General features: G+C 44.2%; 1 protein-coding gene across 1 annotated transcript in view; it reads left to right on the top strand.

Moving 5' to 3' along the window:
* Positions 1 to 5,717: 5,717 nt before the first annotated feature.
* ARHGEF38 (Rho guanine nucleotide exchange factor 38) overlaps positions 5,718 to 16,109 on the top strand; it is a gene marked incomplete at its 3' end in the record, with an annotated part of 36,048 nt that continues 25,656 nt past the window's right edge. The window contains exon 1 of the mRNA XM_082282702.1: positions 5,718 to 5,856. Within this exon, the coding sequence (XP_082138828.1) occupies positions 5,742 to 5,856 (115 nt within the window). The 5' untranslated portion in view covers positions 5,718 to 5,741. The remainder of the gene's footprint in view (positions 5,857 to 16,109) is intronic.

Below are 16,109 nucleotides of genomic sequence, written 5' to 3'. Positions count from 1 at the left end.
TTTTGTCTGAGCTGTTTTGTCTAAGCTGTTACTTTCTTTTTTGACCATGCTTTTTGTTAGGCTCTCCCGTAAAGTATGTTAGGATTCGCTTGCCAGACTTAACTTCTCTGGACCTCTGCCTAGAAAGTCATTTGCCCATCAAGAGGGCTGGACATCATGGCTGTGTCTAGTTGTGGAAGATATGTCCATTTGTTCCCTCCTAGGCATCTGTACTGAGTTAATTTTAAGCTCTGTGAACCAGATTTCAGCCTACCCTAACTCTCATTAAACTTGTTTGTATGAACTGAAGCTTATTTTTTTAAAGACTCTTATCTTTGTTAATCCAAGGCAACTCCCCCATCACAAAATAAAAATCACCAAATAGTATTCTCTCCTGTAAATTCTTTCATTCTTTCTTTCACAAATGTGCACAAACAGAAACATAGAGAGAGAAAAAAAAAAAAGTCTCCAGTTCAGCTATAAAAATACTGTCTGGAAATATGAAATTTTAGTGTGAAGCTGAAAATCTACAAGGATTCAAAACAGAGACCTAGAAGGAAAATCTTTCCAGTTGCTCATGATAGTCCATTTTTAGGTTCCATTCCTCTCTTGATTTGTGAATTGCTGGACATAAGGTTCTCAAAGAATTCCACAGAAAACATTTCATCTTTGGTAATTTCTATGCCCTCCTACTTTACATTGAAACGCACCAATAACGAAGAATCATCTTCTGTTCTTTTACCTATGCCTCACTCTCTTGCTTGTCGTTCCTCATTAGCTTTGATATCACAGTGCCATCTACTTGATCAACAGAGTCAGGTTATTTTCCTTAGAAAATTACACAGCTGTAACACTGAAGAAATCAAAGGGCTGCTCGGTTTCCTGGCAAGTTCCCTCTCCTTCTCACCTCCCAGCCCTTTCAAAGCAGCACTGCCCTTAGATGTCCCCCCCTTTGGGACCTGGCCCAGCTCCAAGCCTAACAGACGTACACAAAGCCCTGGCTGGATAGTGACAGATCCACAGGCGCTGCAGGGACCATTCAAGCCCTGCCGACCCTTTTCTCAGCATCCCTTCTCCTCTCTGGCAGGTGTTTCAGTTTGAGAGATGGGTCCCCCTCTGTAGGCAGAAAACATGTCAGCCTTTTGTGTGTGTAAACTGGAGCAGAGGCTTTGTTCGGAGTAAGAAAGCATCACAGCAGTCCAAGGAGATGGATTGCATAGCTTGAAAGGTTGAGCCTTCCCTTCTTAGAAATATCCACAGCCTAGCCTGAGCCCCAGCAGGCATGTACTTTATGAATTTTTCCTACAAATATTTAGACAAGAAACACTGTAGACAGGGCTAAAAGAAATTATCGCTGTGCACTTACTTCTAAAGACCTGTTTCTCTACAGGAATCACCAGTCTGGCAAGATCAACAGTAGGAGTGAAGGTGAGACTGCCACACTAAATAACTTTTCACCTACAAGACAGGCTTTTTTCTTTTTTTGTACTATTGAAAGGTGTTTGAAGTTTTTTTCCTATGTATATTTCAAAGTAATTTTGATTCATTCATTGTGAAAAATCAGCAGGTAAACTCCTGTTTTGCCTGTCCCTAAGCCTTATCTTTTTATTGCTTTCTTCCTCACCTGCCACTCTGTTATCTTACCAGTACTGTTGCAAACAGGTAGAGTGTACGTACCAGCAACTTTCCTGTGCTCAAAGTCCTCGATGGGCCTTACACAGGATTGTTCTTATCAAAGCCTCAACATTTTGTCCCTCAGAAGACATATTTGCTCTGACTCGTGCATACAGGCAGAGTGACAGTTACAGGCTTGCTTTTATATGCACTGAGATGGAGATGGGGAGCTACAGAGACATCTGTGCTCTTTGCTGTCATGCTCCCCCTGTGGGAAGGGTAGGACAGCTTTCTGCAGCAGTACCATGGTACCTTTCTGCTTCTCCACTGACTGTCAAATGTAATCTCTTTACATGGGCAAAACTGGCAAAGCCACTCTGCAGCTACAGACTGAGACTCTCTTTTCCCTTGGTGTCTGCGTTGGCCATTGCAGTGAGCAAACTTGGAAACGGCAATCCCATGCCATTGCCACGGGACTCCAGCAGTGGTCTGTGCATCCACTCAAAGGGAGCAGGCATGGTGGTCAACCCACACCAGTATTTTTTGTATAACTTCTGGGATTCCAAGTTATAAAGAAATCTTCTGTAACAGCTGTGTGGTATGACAAGAAAACAAATAACTGTTTGCTTACTTAATGGCCATCAGTCTTTATGGCGCTTCTGGTTCATTTATAGCTCAGGACTGAGATAAAGGTTGACATTGACCATACAACAATCAGCTCTTGTATGTGGCCAATACAGTTGCTTGGGAACACAATGCCAATATTTTCCAAGTTGACACCAGCACCTGTTCTGTTTCTTAAGCAGAGTGGCTTCTGTGCAAATAATTCCTATGTGAGTGTTCACATCAACTGGATTCCAGTTTGCTTGTCGAATTAAGTGAGCATAACAGAGTAGTAAAAGAGATTTCCACACTCATTGTAAAAAGAGCATTTTGTCCATGCAGATGCCAAATACTCCTCTTGTCTTATGGATTAGTGACTTTGGTAGTGCTTTCCCATCAGTTGTTAATGGGGCCAGAAGAGAGCAAGAATAATTTGAAATTGAGAGAGGGTTGCTCTATTGTGAGTGGCAGTGAGTATTTCACACACAGTTCTGACTGTGCTTTCTGTGGCATTTTGTTGTAGTCCAGTAAAGATCAGCAAACAGTAATAAGAGTTTATAGGGATCTTGCTCAAATGCACAACTGATTGTTTTTATGTAATTCCCCTGCTGATTGCACAGGCATAGCCCACTGGTGTAAATCCGTGATGGGATTTAATGTGATGATGGATAAACCTCGTTGTGTCTCAAATCTCCCTCTCTCCAGAGGGGATAGAAAAGCCACCAGTCCTGAACGTGTCCCACTCGTTCAGAGTATCACAGAGAACATGCTGTTTTCAGCCTTTCCTATGCTGGATGGCACAGAGGAGATATTTTAAGGTTGCAGAAAGTTCTCATCTACATTTCTAAACTGTGGTGTAGGCCTGCTTTGGGCTCCTGGCTGCCTCCAAAACAATGCTGCTGGCTAAAGCCAGGTAAACCATTCCAAGTACAACAGCCACAGCAAACTACAGCTGGCTTTCCCCATAACAATTTTGTTGCTGAATGAACACATACCTTTTCACACCCTGTGACTGAGTTGAGGAGGAAGAGGAAGACAATTTTTGCATGTGGGTAGATTGCTGTCGTAATAAACACCTGAGCAAATTTTACTATATCCTATCTTGGCTTTAACTCTGCATTTGTGTCAGAGCTTACAAAGCAAAGAATTCTGTAAAGTGTGTTCTTCTACCTTCACCCAGCCAAAATACATTGACCAGTTTTCCTCCAAACCATTTAAATTTAAATAAATATAATGAAATCTCATATAAAATGATGAGACCTCTGTCTTCTGAGAAGCATGACACTAAAATCCTGGTGGGGAGAGATACCTTCTCTGGGTAATTCTGGCTTAAGCAACCATCAGCCCTACCCAAAGCTACTTGCATGTGCCCTGCGTCATCCCCTGCTTCATGCTGCCACAACCGCTTCCGTAGCTAGTTGAGGAACTAATCAGGAGCACAGATCCAGATGGAAAATAGCCCAGGGAAAAGGGGCGAGGGGAGGAGTTTTCTGCCAGATCAGTTCCTCCATCTCATCTCAAATGCGTGTGTTTACACCCTGCAGCAATAATGGGAACAAAATCATCTGGGGAAGGGGGGCATTCAGGGTGGTGACTGTTTAAACCAGTTTCACCACCCTCGATGAATACCAAGCTATTACTTCGAAAAAAAGCTCCTCCCAAAGTCCCCAGTGTAAGGAAATGGGGTGATTGATTTCCCTCAACTCCGACTTTACACTGTGTACAACTTGTTGCTGGAGCTTTGATGCTTGTCACAAGTGTGTCACAGTCTGTCCCTGCCTACGCGTCTCCCTGCTGTCACCACTGCTCTGCCTTTCAAGGAACTTTTGTGGTCTGACTTGCAGAATAAAGAGCTTCTTAGGAAATATCAAAGAGGAGGCAGGACTTAACACATGAATTGCCTATGTAATATGTGACTTCTCTGTGTGAGCACAAAGTCTTCCCAGTATTCCCCTCACCACTTTATTCCTCTGCCAGACTGTGTTTAGGCTGGACACTTTGTGCAGCACTGGCATGGTGCTGCAATTTGACGTAGTTTATTGCTTAACAGTTTCATAACCTCTTCTTTTCACTACTGGGTAGAAATGAGGGGCTTTGATGAGGAGATTGCATTACAGGACCAGTTTTGTAAAGAAAAACGAAAGTTGGAAACGAGGTTACACTACTAGGTCTCATCCCAGCTTGTTTTTCACTAGACAGTCCTTCAGGGACACAGCGTGGCAGTGCTAAAGCCAAACCCTCTGCCAGCGTCTGTCAGAGGGACATTAGTTGTGTCCCCTGGCAGATGCTGTGGCAATGATTGTGCGTGAGACTAACACCGATTAGGCTGCACCACAGGGCTCCCACCAGGCATTTCCTACAGCAGCGAGGGCGGCAGGGTTGGGTATCACAGCAGCGGCAGTGATTGCTGCTGATGGCTGTTGGGGCTCTTCCCAGGGTAAGTCCAGTCCAAGCTTAGATGCCAGCAACTCCTGCTGTTTTGACACAAGTTTGATTAGACTGGCGCTACAGAGGATCACTAGACAGTACATGTGTGCCAGAGGCCATTGCTAACAGACAGGATAATAAGATCTCTTCCAGGGGTTAATCCAGAGGTATTACAAGCAGGTGTTTTGGTGTCCACTCCCTTGGCTATCACAGCATGGCGGTTTGCTGTGGTGTCCTTCACAGGTCCTTGGCAGGCTTTCACCTTGGCTTTGGCCTCCCTGTCCCTAGTGTAAAATGGGACACAGCCTGGTTTGAGACTAGCGTCAGCTCCACACTACTTCCTAGATCCCGCAGTGGCTTTTATGTCCTTCTCAGCCCTTTTCTTCATTGTCCTGGGGGATTGGTCGCCTTTCAAACCTGTAGATCCGGAGTTTCCAGCCCGAAAGCTACACCTCTCAATGGGGTCAGGAGATTGGCAGATGCAACTTGATATGCAAGGAGTTGGGGTCCTGACCAGACTGCCGGAGTGAGGGTCGAGTGGGTGGCTGGCCTCCCCTTCCCATTTGCCTTGCCCTCTGCTTCCTGCTGCCCGGCAGTGCAGAGGGGGAAGGGGTCGGGTGAAAGCATGGTGATGCCGTGGCACACTCGGGCATCTCCCTGCCCGGCAGCCGGGATGAGGCAATTCCTGCTCCAAGCCGCCGGCACCCCCGGCCCTGCGGCGGGGTGAGGAGCATGCCCTGAAGCAGGGAGAGAGCCCGGGAATGGCTGCGGTTTGGGGCTGGCTCTGAAAGAGGCCCCGCCAGGCGCGCTCGCACGTAGGGCAGGTGAATGCAAACGCTGCCTGGGGCGGCAGCTTCGCGGGGGTGGAGCTACTCCGGCACAGGTGGCAGGGCTGAGCCCGGGGACCTGCGGAGCCTGGCGAGCCCTGCTGCAAACCCAAGCATAAAGCAACCAGCCTTCACCTGGGCAGGGAGGTCACCTCCCTGGAAATCAAGCTATTGTCCCCCCGCCACCACCACCACTAAGCAAGGCTGTCCGTGGAGAGCATGGACTGTCCAGGGAAGGAAGGCACCGGGGGAAGGAAGAGGAATTTGACTCTGCTGAGGAACAAGCTCTACATGGGGCAGAGGAGGAGAACGGAGCCCGTGGTGGAGAGCACCACCACCGCAGGGGACCATGGCAACCTGAGGAGGAGTCAGTCCGACAGGACAGAGTACAGCCAGAAATTGCAAGGTACTGGGGAAGCTTGTATGGTGCTCTGCTGCTAGGGATGCTCTGAGCTGGGGCGGTGTCTTCATGCCCTCCTGGCTGTAGCCTTGAGATAAAAAAGGGAATGGCAGGCTCTGCTCCCCCGCACCCACAGCTGGAATGAGCGCCCCTCTCACCCTTGCCCCCCAACTCCAGAATGCGAGATGTTTCCCCTAATTTTTCTAGTGTTTTGTAGACGGGACACAAAATATAATTGAAGGTTTTGGTGAGTTCCTGCAGAACTCATATGCAACCAAAACCCTTCCCATTCACCAGAATGCATTTGCAACACGAACAGTAATGTGAAAATAGGATGGCTCCGTCCTATCTGTCTTTGGCTATCGTATTAAGTGGGGTATGTGTCAAGTCATTAGAAGCATCAAGGACCTTTTTTGCTCAATTAAAAATATCGGGATCTGTAAACTGTTGCATAGATTGTACAAGCCTGAACTAAAGTATGTCCAGATACATGTTTGGATGGATATACTGATGCAAATGATACCATTCTGTGATTATGGAGAGGGTTGCTTCTCAAATAACCAAATTGTATATGGACCACAATTTGTAGTAAAGTATGCCAGTACTGGGCTTGTCAATCAAAAATTAAATGTGATGCCACAAATTGAGGAAAAGCATGAAGAATGTGAATGGCAATTTCTGGGAGTGCTCTGGAACATCAACTGATGAATTTCTGTCGGTTTCCAGGGTCTTGAACAACAGGATTGGAGTATTATTATACTATAAGTGTGTATTACTAATAGTGCTGTAACTGCTTAGCGACAGTCATTCTTGCAACTATAATCCTTTATGAGGAAATAAAATAGAAAAAATACCTTGGATTGCTGCACTGTGGTTTTGATGCACTTAATTAGAAAGTAGCATTGCTTCAGAGAGACAATAAAAGCAGAAAATAAAACAATAAGCCTGAAAATAATAGGTTTTCTATGGGGACTGCATATGCTGAGAACAGAGAGGTTCATCAATTATGCTCTTCCCTCCTCATGATAGCTAATCGATGAGAAGGTGAAAATTACTCAGTTAAGTCAGGCCCATGCTTCAGAAATCTGGCAGGGGTGTTTCAGGGCACAAGCATGGATTGCTGTAGCTGGGCAGGCAAGCTCCTGGCACGTGTCCCACCAAGACAGCAGTTTTGAACTCGTGAATGGGGTTGCCCAGGTGAGGTCAAGGTTATCAGAGAAGTATCCAGCAAAAAGTGTGAAATCTTTCTGTCCTGTGTCAGCCATATTCAGACCATTAATGTCTCCTGTTTAAAATCCGAAGCAAAGGAGGTGGGGAAGCCTAGGAAGTCATGGCAGAGTGTGAGGTTATGTTTGTGGCAGCAGTCCAAAGAGACAGTAAATCCAGCTTTGCAGCTCCTGCCACCTGCTGAGGCTGCCACAGCCACGTATTGCAAAGCATGGTCTGGTATCAGCTCACTTTGTTTGCTTGCATTTTTTTGAGAAAAGCAGTGATGGGTTAACAAGGTATTTGTATTGGATTAGAAGTTGCCTGTCCTCAGAGTGAAAATACAAAGGCAGTAGAAATTCTTATAACGTATATTTACAGTTGCCATAGAAATGCAGCTGTGTGCCAAGGCCTGACCTGGATCAAATTTTCTTGAGGTAGATGTGCCTGAATCTGATAACGATCACGGATCCCGGACCTAACGTGCTACCTGCCAATGCTGACAATGTGCTGTGATTGAACACGTTTATGTTCTGCATTTTTCTCGTAGCACTTGGATGCAAAGCATCTTACGCCAAGGTGAGGGAAGTGATTTTGTTGGCACAAAGCTTTTGAGTTTTCCATTCTTGTTAAGAAAACCCAGCAGCTCTGTTGGTGACAGCTAGTCTGTTGTGTGTCACCTGGTCGGGACTTTCTGATCACCCTAGAATGGTAAATGCTTTGTAAAAAGATATAAATGGTGATTTGCACTTGCTTCCCATATGAATTGTGGGAAAAGCTGTGTTTAGTTGCCACTCCCTTCTATAGTCTCCTGTTAATATGTTTTCTAACGCCTAATCTGCCGACCTGGGGTAGATATTAGCATAGACAAGGATGTGTGAGACACAGAGATGCAAGAGCAGCGAGACCTGCAGAAGGGAATCTCCTGTGAGTGGCGCAGGTTTCCACAGCTAAAAGTCAGGGGCTGCCGGACCCCGATCTGTGCTAATGGCAGGCAGCCTAGGCAGAGCACAGGGACCAGGGTGTCTTTACACACCTCGGTGCCTACATCAGCGTTGCAGTACGTTTGTGCAAGGTGAAGCGTGGGCAAGGCATCTCTCAAGGGCCCTTCCAGCCCCCTGCATGCTCTAAAGGTTTCCCTGAGCAGGAATCGGGCTGTTACCCTCCACAGCCATTTGCAGCAGGTCTGAAGTATATGCTCAAAATGCAGCTCAGTGTGCTGAAAATAGAGGTCCCCAAATAAAAGCCTGTGAAGAAAACAAAACAAAAAGCCCAAGAGAGCAAGCAGTCAGGCTTAAAAACTCCTAAGAATTGAATTTCTGCGCTTGGATTTCTTTTAAGTTTTGTTTTATACAGCGAACCAACGTTTTCTATGAAGAGTGAGAAAGGCTCTTTCTCAGTCTCCAGATCTCCAGGGTAATCGAGGTGGTTTGCTCTGTCAGTCTACAAACAGTAGTGCACAATAGCATTGCCAAAGGTGAAAACTTCTGCAAGTGTTTTTCATTTTAAAATTAAGGATTCATTAAGACACAAGGAAGCATTTTCATGGTAAATTACTATAGTAGATTCATCTATTCAATACCTTATCTGGTGTGAATGGCCATGCAACACCTCCTGACTTTACTCTTTTTAAAAAGGAAATAAGATGCAAAGTAACTATTATATTCTCAAGGAGCTTGGCAGGCAGTAGGGCCTGTACTTCAGCTCATCCTGTGAGATAACCAAATGCCTGCCAGCCCCATTTTAGGTAGGGGAAAATAAGGTCATTGCTATGAAATGCCAGGTTCATGACAAAACCATGCAGTCATTTAGAACTCAGACTGTACTTGCATTCTTGGAAGAGTTCAGGAATACCTTGATCAGGCCATATACGTGTGTGTGTGTGTATATTTCTTCCATCAACTGGACAGAAACGTCACTTTTCTGAAGAGGGAAGAGTGGGGTTGAGGAAGATATATTCACTAGCATCTGTGGTAGAGATGCAGAAATAATTCTGCAAGTATGTTCTTTCAAGAGGAATGAAGAAGTTGCAAAACAAAAAAGTGATATTTAGCATCTCTATTTTCAAATGTATTATCTATAGCTGTTTAGCTGGTAGGAGTTATCTTTTCTACTGTGAAAATCCATCAGTAGCAGCTTTAAAAGTAACTGTATTAATATTTATGTATTGTATTCATGTTGGGATCAGTCTTTGAATTAACCCAAAGCTTCCAGTCTGTGAGTACCTATGTATTTCAGTAAAATGGGTTTGCTTGATGCAGTTATTGGCACGTAAATGTTTGCAAGATCAGGGCAGATTTAACATACAGTGTGTCATGGGGATAGATGCTATTAACTAAAAAGGGCACACCGTGAAAAGGCATTTAAAGCATAGTTCACTGTCTGTTAGGTTTTGGGCAGATTGCTGGTTTTTGTTAATAATTGTATACCAAACTTGTGCTTGCTGTGAAAAATAAGCTATAGAAAATGGTGGGTTTCCTGAAGGAATCAGAGATCACATTTGCAGTGCTCAGTGAGACAATTCATCCTTCAAAAAAGCACCTTGTCTTAAAAATTATTACATATTAACTCCCTTACAACTTTGGCTGTGAATGGGTCGACTGCCCCGGTAAATGATTTGTACACGCTTCAATTTAAAATGCATCAGGGACATGCCCGTATTAGATAGTGACTCAAATCACACAGCTACCACAGTACACTGCCTTAGCTCGTATCTGAACCCTGAATGCCGTGTGTTTTCTCCGTCTAAAGTACTTATGAGAAATAAGTAACACCAGTAATGACGCAGAAACCGGCAAAACTGTACAAATTCCTTGAAAGCTACTATCCCTTGGTATGCAAAGGCCCAGTCAGAGGCAACTCATCTGCCTTTGCTCTGTTTCAAGCAGGGCACCTTTCTCCATCCCATCTCCTCCCTGCTTGCAGAGCACACCACTCCTTCCTGCATGGGCTGTCCATGCACTCAGCTTCTTGCACCAGGTGTAAAGATCCTCTGTGCCACTCCCCAGTTCCTTATTTGCTTTGTGCTGTACTTGCTGACTAACTTTCTATGGACTACAATGCAGATAATATCCTATTTCACTGCAGAATGTATTGATTTGTGGAGGGGCTGGTTTGCTAAAGTACAGTAAGGAGTGAAATTTCAGATTATTTCCTGAAGTTCAGGAGCTGGCTCGATGAAAATTCTCCCCATTGTGCCCGGGGATGAGAAGTCACGATCTAACAAATACTTCTATTTTCCCCCATGCAAATTTAGGCTCGGGGGATCTAATTCTGTTAGCTTGTGCTGCAATAAAGCTGGAGTTATTCCTTGAAGTTATTGCAGTGTCTGTCAGGCTGGGAAGCAAGCTTATCATCTCAGTGCAGAATCCATTTTGTACCGCAGTGTTTGCACAGCACTTAGCACCAAGCCCTGCCGTGGGGCTGAGGACTCTTAGGAGCTGCCACAGAATAACTGGGAACTGCAGCCGAAGGGAAGACTGGGACACAAGGAAGGTTATGGATCCTCCTCTGAGCATATTAGCAAACATATTTTTAATTGGGATACTTTGCTTTTTGGGCCACACAGCCCATAGTTCATACAGCTAATCCATGCCAAATCTTGAGGTGCCTGTGTCCCGGAGGAAGCAGCTCAGGTACAGCCCTTCCTCAGTTCCTGCTTTATTAACATATTAGCCTAGTGCCACAGGAGTGGTGTATTTATACCGGTATGTGACGCCCTGGAAAGCTTTATTTGTAAGTATTGGCGCTAACAATAAGGGCATTCTTCTGTCACCTGATGATAAGCTTTCTTCCCTTCCACCGCGGTCACATGGGAGCTCTCTGTAGTCCTGTCAGCACACACATAATTAGAGCGGTCTGCTGTCAAGGAATTGAAGAAAGAACCTGCGCGTTGAATGTAAATTCTCTGTACCTTATGGAACACAAAAATGATCAAAGATCGAATGACCTAATTGCACGGAAGTCTCTGATGCAGATTTTATAAGCAAACCTGTTGCCCCTGAATACGGGTGCAAGGTCATTCTGGTCCTGCAGCGTTTTCCTCCTGGGTTCAGGAAAGGGGCTCTTTGCATGTGTTGCTCACAGCCTGTGCTCGACAAACCCGCTCCTGAACAATGCTGCTGTTATGAGCCTCTCAGTAAAAGAAAAAAAAGAGGTTTTCCTCAAGCCCCTCCCAATCCTTTTCTATTTCAATGCCCAACTTGGTCTTCAGCGGTCTAATTCACACCATGTTTGCACTATATTGTTGCACTGTAAGCGGAACCTTAAGGACACCTCATGTGGTCCCTCACAAAGGGAGGGGCATCTGGAGCAAAACTCTTGTGTGTTATTTCATGTGATGCTCTTCGTCTGCACATAGTATCACACTCCATCCTTCCCCACTGCTTGTCCTATTTCAAGCTTCCAGACTTCCAAGGATCCCAGTGTCTCTGTGGCCTGCAGCCTTCCCAGCACCTGCAGGGGAAGCAGGAACAGAACCGGAGCAACAGTGTGAGGAGGGAGAGGAAAGCTGCCACGGCAGCAGTCTCTGAGCTTGGCTGTCTGCATTTCATTCCCAAATCCAGCTGATAAAAGCCAGTGTATGTTCCCCTGTGTAACAGCTAGGTTATCTGAGGGTACAGGCTATCTGAGGACTTGCTTTCACAGAGGAATAATTTATCCAAGGTGATACGAGACTCATGTTTCACATGGGAAAACAAAGTAATTCTGTAATTTGTTTGTTATACCTTGATAACTTATGCCTTCACCAGTCCCTTGTGCCAGGCAAAAATCCTCGTATCTGCACAGTGCAAGTGCAGAACTTGCATTCCTCTGGCATCTTTCAAATGCTGCCTAAGTAACAAAAAAGTCTGTAACTTACTCCATGCACTGGCATCACTGTACTTGTTCCTGTATTCTGTGCTAGTACCTTTGGTTCCACATGGGAAGCACTGGATGGGGAGAAATCTGGGTCCCCACACCAAGGGCAAACGTAATATCCAACCAGAGCATCTTACCTGGGAGGAAGTATGGGTAGAGCAGACCTCTTGGAGCTGCTCATGATAGGTGTGGAAGCCATGGAAATTTATGCACATAGATCTTACAGGCCTGCTATGGCTTCTCCTCTGGTTGCTTGCTGTGAGTCCCTGTAGTGAACAAGTAAAATGCAAGGAATATTTCTCCATTACCTCTTGTTTCTCCATTACCTAATTCGAAGATTAAGGTTTGAAAATTAAAGTTTTAAGTTGCTGCTAACAAAAACTTTACAAACTGCGTTATTTTAGAAACTGAAGCATCCTGTTGAAAGTTATTAATAGAGCTTGTAGTTGATACACTAAGCGAGCAGCAGACTTTTGATACACCAGAGGAGCGAGCAGCAAACCCTTGATACATTAAGCCAGCAAGCAGCACACTTTTTGATACATAAATGAGCCAGCCAATGAACTTTATGAAGTGGATGTGACGACTGCCACTCTCAAAACCCTCCATAAGCAAGTGCCTAAGCAGGCACGGGGGGCTACACTGGAATAATCTACATAGTGCCGGAATCTTTGCTGTCTGTGCTGCCCTTCGCTGTCCTGGCTGCTCCTATGAGGCTGCCTGTGCTTCCCATCCCACTCTGGTCTTGCTGCTATGGGCCTGTTCCCTCCCAGGGTCAGTCGACTGCTCTCAGAGGGACTTCACCGGAGAAAGACCCATCGCACTCTACAAGCCAGCGCTGGACTCATGGTGGTGGTAACCCCTTTCCTGTGCTTCTCGTAATTATTCTGGCATTTTCCTACTTTTCTGTTTTCCTCTCTTTCTTTCCTCTTTTAAGAAAAATAAAGTTGCATTATCACTTTGGATCCCAACATTTAACCTCGTTTGTGTTTTAATCTTGCTTTGGAGTGTGTTTAGAACTTAGTTCCTTTCTGCAGTTGTGGATTGAGGCAAACATGCCTCTCCTCCCTTTAAGGGGATCGAACAGTCCCCCAGTACTTCCCCTGGGCCTAGAAGAGAGCTACTGCATTTGCACATTGCAAGCTCTGTTCCTCCATGCTCTCACCACATTGTGGGATGTCTCCATCTGGGGGACGTCTTTAGACTTCACACTTGCAAGAAACTGTTTTTGTAAGACATGTGGCTTCTTTGTCCTTGTCATCCCATAATGAACCTCTTGTTTCATGCAACTAGAGCCATGTACTTCAATACACAATTGAAAAACCAAAGTCATCTCCAAAGGAAAGTCCTCCAGAAAGGCAACTCCAGCAGATAGCTGGCATCACAAAAGCATTAATTCCAAACATTGCCTTCTACTTTTTATTCTTACATCTACTAAAAGTACCAGTTAGTTTTTGTTAACTGGGCTTAAGATGCAATGGTTTAATAAACTATTCAACAGACTATTTTTTCATTTTTCTAAACCTGGTATCTCTGAGGGCGAATGTGTCAAATTCTTACTGTAGCAGTTAATCCTCAGTGATGTCTCTTCCTGCTAATCCTCTCTTTTCAACAGTTCCAGGGCTGGTACACGTTACCAGGTAGAAATTAGTCTGATTATATTCCAGATATGCACTCACTGTGCATTCATTAAACTTGCACTTACTCCACAAGGATTTCAGCAAACTACTAATGTTCTCAAACTAGTCAAAAGCAATCAGCTGAACATGAAATCACACATTTTGACTGTAATCATCACTTCAAGATCTTGCTGTTGCATTCTATAGAGACAGATATGCCTGAAATGAAAAAGTGAATGTATTGAGTGAAAATGGAAAATTATATTACATTTAACAAAAGGAAACATTTATTAAAAAAACATGTTTTCTATAAGGAAACAGCGTCTAACTGATATTTCTTATGATTATTTCTTCCTGTTGAGAACAGTTTTTCTTTCCTGGCATTATTATCTATCATGTAATAATGATAATAGATGAGCCCCGACATAATTCAAGAATCAAATTTGATCAGGGCTATCTAATGGCACAAACTGAAAGAACAGCCTCTCGAGGGATTGTGACTTCCAGCCTGAAGTGGAACACAGTGGCTTTATTTTGCTCATGTAATGGCCTTCCCTGCCACCAGTATAAAAGATTAGAACGTTCTTTTGTACAGCATCTTGTGTTTAGCTTAAAATTCCATCTGATATGATAGCATCTGTGTCTGAGACAAAACTACGCTTCTGAGATCTTCTTCTACGTGCTTTCTTGGGAGTTGCCCATAACTCTTCACACACAGTTACATGCATGACAACATTTTCACACCCAGTCTCAAGAAAAATCCTGATTTTGGTGCAAACCTGGAATAGAAATGGATTGTTCATGTGGTTCCTTGTGAATTTATAAATGTGGGTACATACTGTAAGTTTTTAGAAGAAAAAATACCTGCTGGTTTAGCGTGTCAGCAGCAGGCAAGGTGGTCTCATTCTGCAACCCTAGCAGGAAATTTCTCTGGGGGAGCTGTGAAATGATACTGGTACCACTTTTGCTCTCTTCCTCACTAAAGGGTAGAACCTGTTTTGTCCAGCACACAGCACCTTTGGTGGGTGAGCTCTGCAGCAGTGCAAGCTCCTGTGCAGTTCGTGCACTTATACCAGCACAAATGCACCAGGGCAAGGTTAAGCCTAAAATTTTTTTGATAGCCAAGGCCTTGCAGAGGGGAGACATCCTCTTCATGTTTCCATTCATTGTCTCTGTACAAGCTTGAGGACAAAATGTTCATGCCTGTGTTATACACAAACTTCAAGGCTAACAACTCCAAGCTGAAAAGCATATCTAAATACAAAAAAGTTTGAGAAAACAGCTCCCCTACCCCCCGCCTTTCATCCAGGTCTGTTTAGGTTCTTTGTCCTCACTGTTTAAAACTAGTAGTGTAGAGACAGGTGCAGTCCCAAAGGCAGCTATTTAAAACTATCTTTGGTTATATCAGCCTCATTTGAAAACCTGGTGGGAGAATCATTACTAACAAACCTGTCCTTTCTGAATATCAGTGGTCAGCATAATTGTAGAAGGAGTGGGCAAGGATGATACATTGGATTTATTATATTTTACACCTCTTGTCAGAAGATTGCTCAAAGCAGTCTGTCCTGAATACTGCTTGGCTTCCCACAAGTCCAGCTCTGGGTTATCCTCTACAGCCTTGGCTGGTATTGTGTGGTGAGCTGTGCGCTGCTCGATGCTCGCTGGAGTGCTCATGACCTTACCCTTAAAATCAACTCAAATAACTGCAATATAATCAGTACTGGCTATCAGTGAGCAAAGCACCTGATACTGCTTGTTATTGCCTCCTTAAGTACAGTCCCCACAAGAAGGTGACATGAAGGTGTAGCAGTCTGACTGTCAGTGGAGATTCCCATCCTTTGCTGCTGAGCAATAAAAGCTGGTGCTGTCAAAGCTCAGCCTGGGTGATGCAGACTTGAGCATGCTAATGATATGTCCATCTTTGTTGGTACTCTGCACCATCTTGTGGCTAGCAGAAAAACACCAGAATAGGCTCTGAAATCTTTCACTTCATTTTTGTTTTGTTTTGTTTTTGGGGTTTGTGTGTGTGTTTCCTAATGAAAAATACAAATTGCCAGTGTACACAGATAAAATTCAGTGCCCTTTTTACAGCTGACATGGATCTCTGCAGGCTGGCCTACAGACCAGCAAATGGGAAGACCATCATTAAAGATAAGTCGATTGTGTGCAGGTCCGGTAATGTACATAAATTACCCATCTGTAGAAGACTTGCTGGCATTTTCATCTATTTGAAACAAAACAGATATTCTAGGTGTTAAGCACTGAAAAACAGTGAAGAATGTCCTAATCCCAATGATCTCTGTTGCTCCAAGAAACAGTTGTTATTGATCATTAAAGGTTTTCCCATATTCTTCTTGAATTCCTTTGTCTCTTTCAAAAAATTATTTTTAAACAGAGTTGGAGGATTCATCATCATCGTTAGTAACATTGTCTTCACTTGAAAGTTTGTCATCCAGTACTTGCAGCTCTCAATTTCCCATGAATAGACTCAACGTTACATTGTACAGAACAAAGGTTATTATTGTGAAGCTTTTTTATGGTAAACAGCCTTTTTCTTTCACAGGAGCACATTTT

This window comes from Coloeus monedula (assembly GCF_965178545.1).
Source record: "Coloeus monedula genome assembly, chromosome: 5".
NCBI classification, from domain to species: domain Eukaryota; kingdom Metazoa; phylum Chordata; class Aves; order Passeriformes; family Corvidae; genus Coloeus; species Coloeus monedula.
The sequence above is the reverse complement of the archived record's forward strand: the minus strand, read 5'-3'. Positions and strand labels throughout refer to the sequence as shown.